Source organism: Echinococcus granulosus (assembly GCF_000524195.1).
Source record: "Echinococcus granulosus chromosome Unknown EG_S00079, whole genome shotgun sequence".
Taxonomy (NCBI): domain Eukaryota; kingdom Metazoa; phylum Platyhelminthes; class Cestoda; order Cyclophyllidea; family Taeniidae; genus Echinococcus; species Echinococcus granulosus.
The window spans coordinates 136,632-138,146 of NW_020170459.1; the positions used below are offsets into that span (position 1 = coordinate 136,632).

The 1,515-nt window shown below is 41.5% G+C and overlaps 1 protein-coding gene across 1 annotated transcript in view; it reads left to right on the forward strand. All coding sequences in view use genetic code 11, as the record gives it.

Annotated features, from left to right (window-relative positions):
- EGR_07506 (hypothetical protein) overlaps positions 1-843 on the forward strand; it is a gene marked incomplete at both ends in the record, with an annotated part of 3,041 nt that extends 2,198 nt beyond the window's left edge. The window contains one exon of the mRNA XM_024496755.1: positions 676-843. Within this exon, the coding sequence (XP_024348826.1) occupies positions 676-843 (168 nt within the window). The remainder of the gene's footprint in view (positions 1-675) is intronic.
- Positions 844-1,515: the final 672 nt, after the last annotated feature.

Genomic DNA, 1,515 nt, shown 5'->3' on the forward strand with positions numbered 1-1,515 from the left:
GCGAATACTGGTTACTATCGCTCGTTTGGTAGGTATTCAGTCTTTTTAAGAAGTGATGGTTTTTTATTATCACTGATAGGAGGTGCTTCTGTGAAAACCACATATATTCCAATGGAGGGGCTTCGTGGGAATCCTTTCTTATGATTATCTCTGAGCCTATGAGTGATTGCATTTTGAATGGAGGTACGGGCAGTCCGTACCGCCACAGTTTGAATGAGTTGCTTCATAAGTTTTCTCGGAGTGGGTACTCCATCAAAAGAGTCAATATATTCCGGAGAGTTAGTCAGGAGCATTCCTCTTTTCAACTCCTCATTACCTTTTACTCATAAGTCGTACTGGAGTTACTTCCTGTCAGCCATTACTTAACAATGGAAAATGCGCATTCAGCATCCTTTTAGCTTATGCTAAAAGATAAAGCTTATCTTTTTAAGAAAAGCATGCGAAAGTATCTGGATGAAGAAAGATATTAATTCAGGGAGGCAAATGGAAGCAAGTGCTGTACCTCCGGCAGTTTCTAATCCAAGTCAAATCGCGAATGGGATTCACTTGCAGCAACCTATGGATGATAGGCAAAGTAGGTGGATTTCTATTGGTCTGTTCAATGGACCAATCAGAATTTAAATAATTTGTCGATTTTGTGCACGCTTTCACTGTGCATTTACCTCCCAAATTAAGGAGGAATCCACTTCTGAAGTGACATTCTATCACGCTTATGCTTCAATCATACCAACCAACGCGAGGGGTCTAGTACAAACTTCAACTGTCACATCTGGAGAGTGTGGTACCAATTGTTGGCCTGTTGTGAACGAGGCAATTTCCTACGATAACGCTGAAGGTGGTTAGTGCTCTCGGAAACACCATGACAAAAAAATTATACGAAAAGGTGCAACACTTGGCTCAAGGAAGTCTGATTCGTGCAAAGAGAGATCCTGATTTCAACGGGCTTTTGATGGTGAAGATGCAATTATAACTTGTCTTGAGGAATGAAACAAAGGAATGTTGGGATCAATGAAATCACGCAGCCTTAGTTACCAACTACTCAGTGAATAAATTCGTGATTTCTACATGGACCCTTAGATAACAAAAAAAGGGAAGCAAAAACGACAAATGGAGTGATGGGGAGCACAATTAATGAGGTCATATTTGAGACACCATAGCAAGTCTTCGCAGTTCACACCGTCTAGTGAAGACCATAAAAACTAACAAAAACATCGCATCCTCAAAGTGCTGCACTGTGTACCAGTCGCCACAGAGGATCTAGCCGATTCAATCCATCTGATTGGTGGGTCAATTTTGCTGCAACCATCCTCGAAGTCTCCACTTGAATTTACGCTGCGTTTGCAGAAACGTTTTGGGACAGGGGTAATTCCACCATACATGAGGGGATCAAAAGGTCCGTGTTTTTCCCCACAGAGATCGCTGGAATGACTTAACGCAAATGCATGTACTGTAATCGCAGATAGGAGTTAGTTTATCATTATTGCATTCTCTACTATTTTCGCCTCAATTCGAACT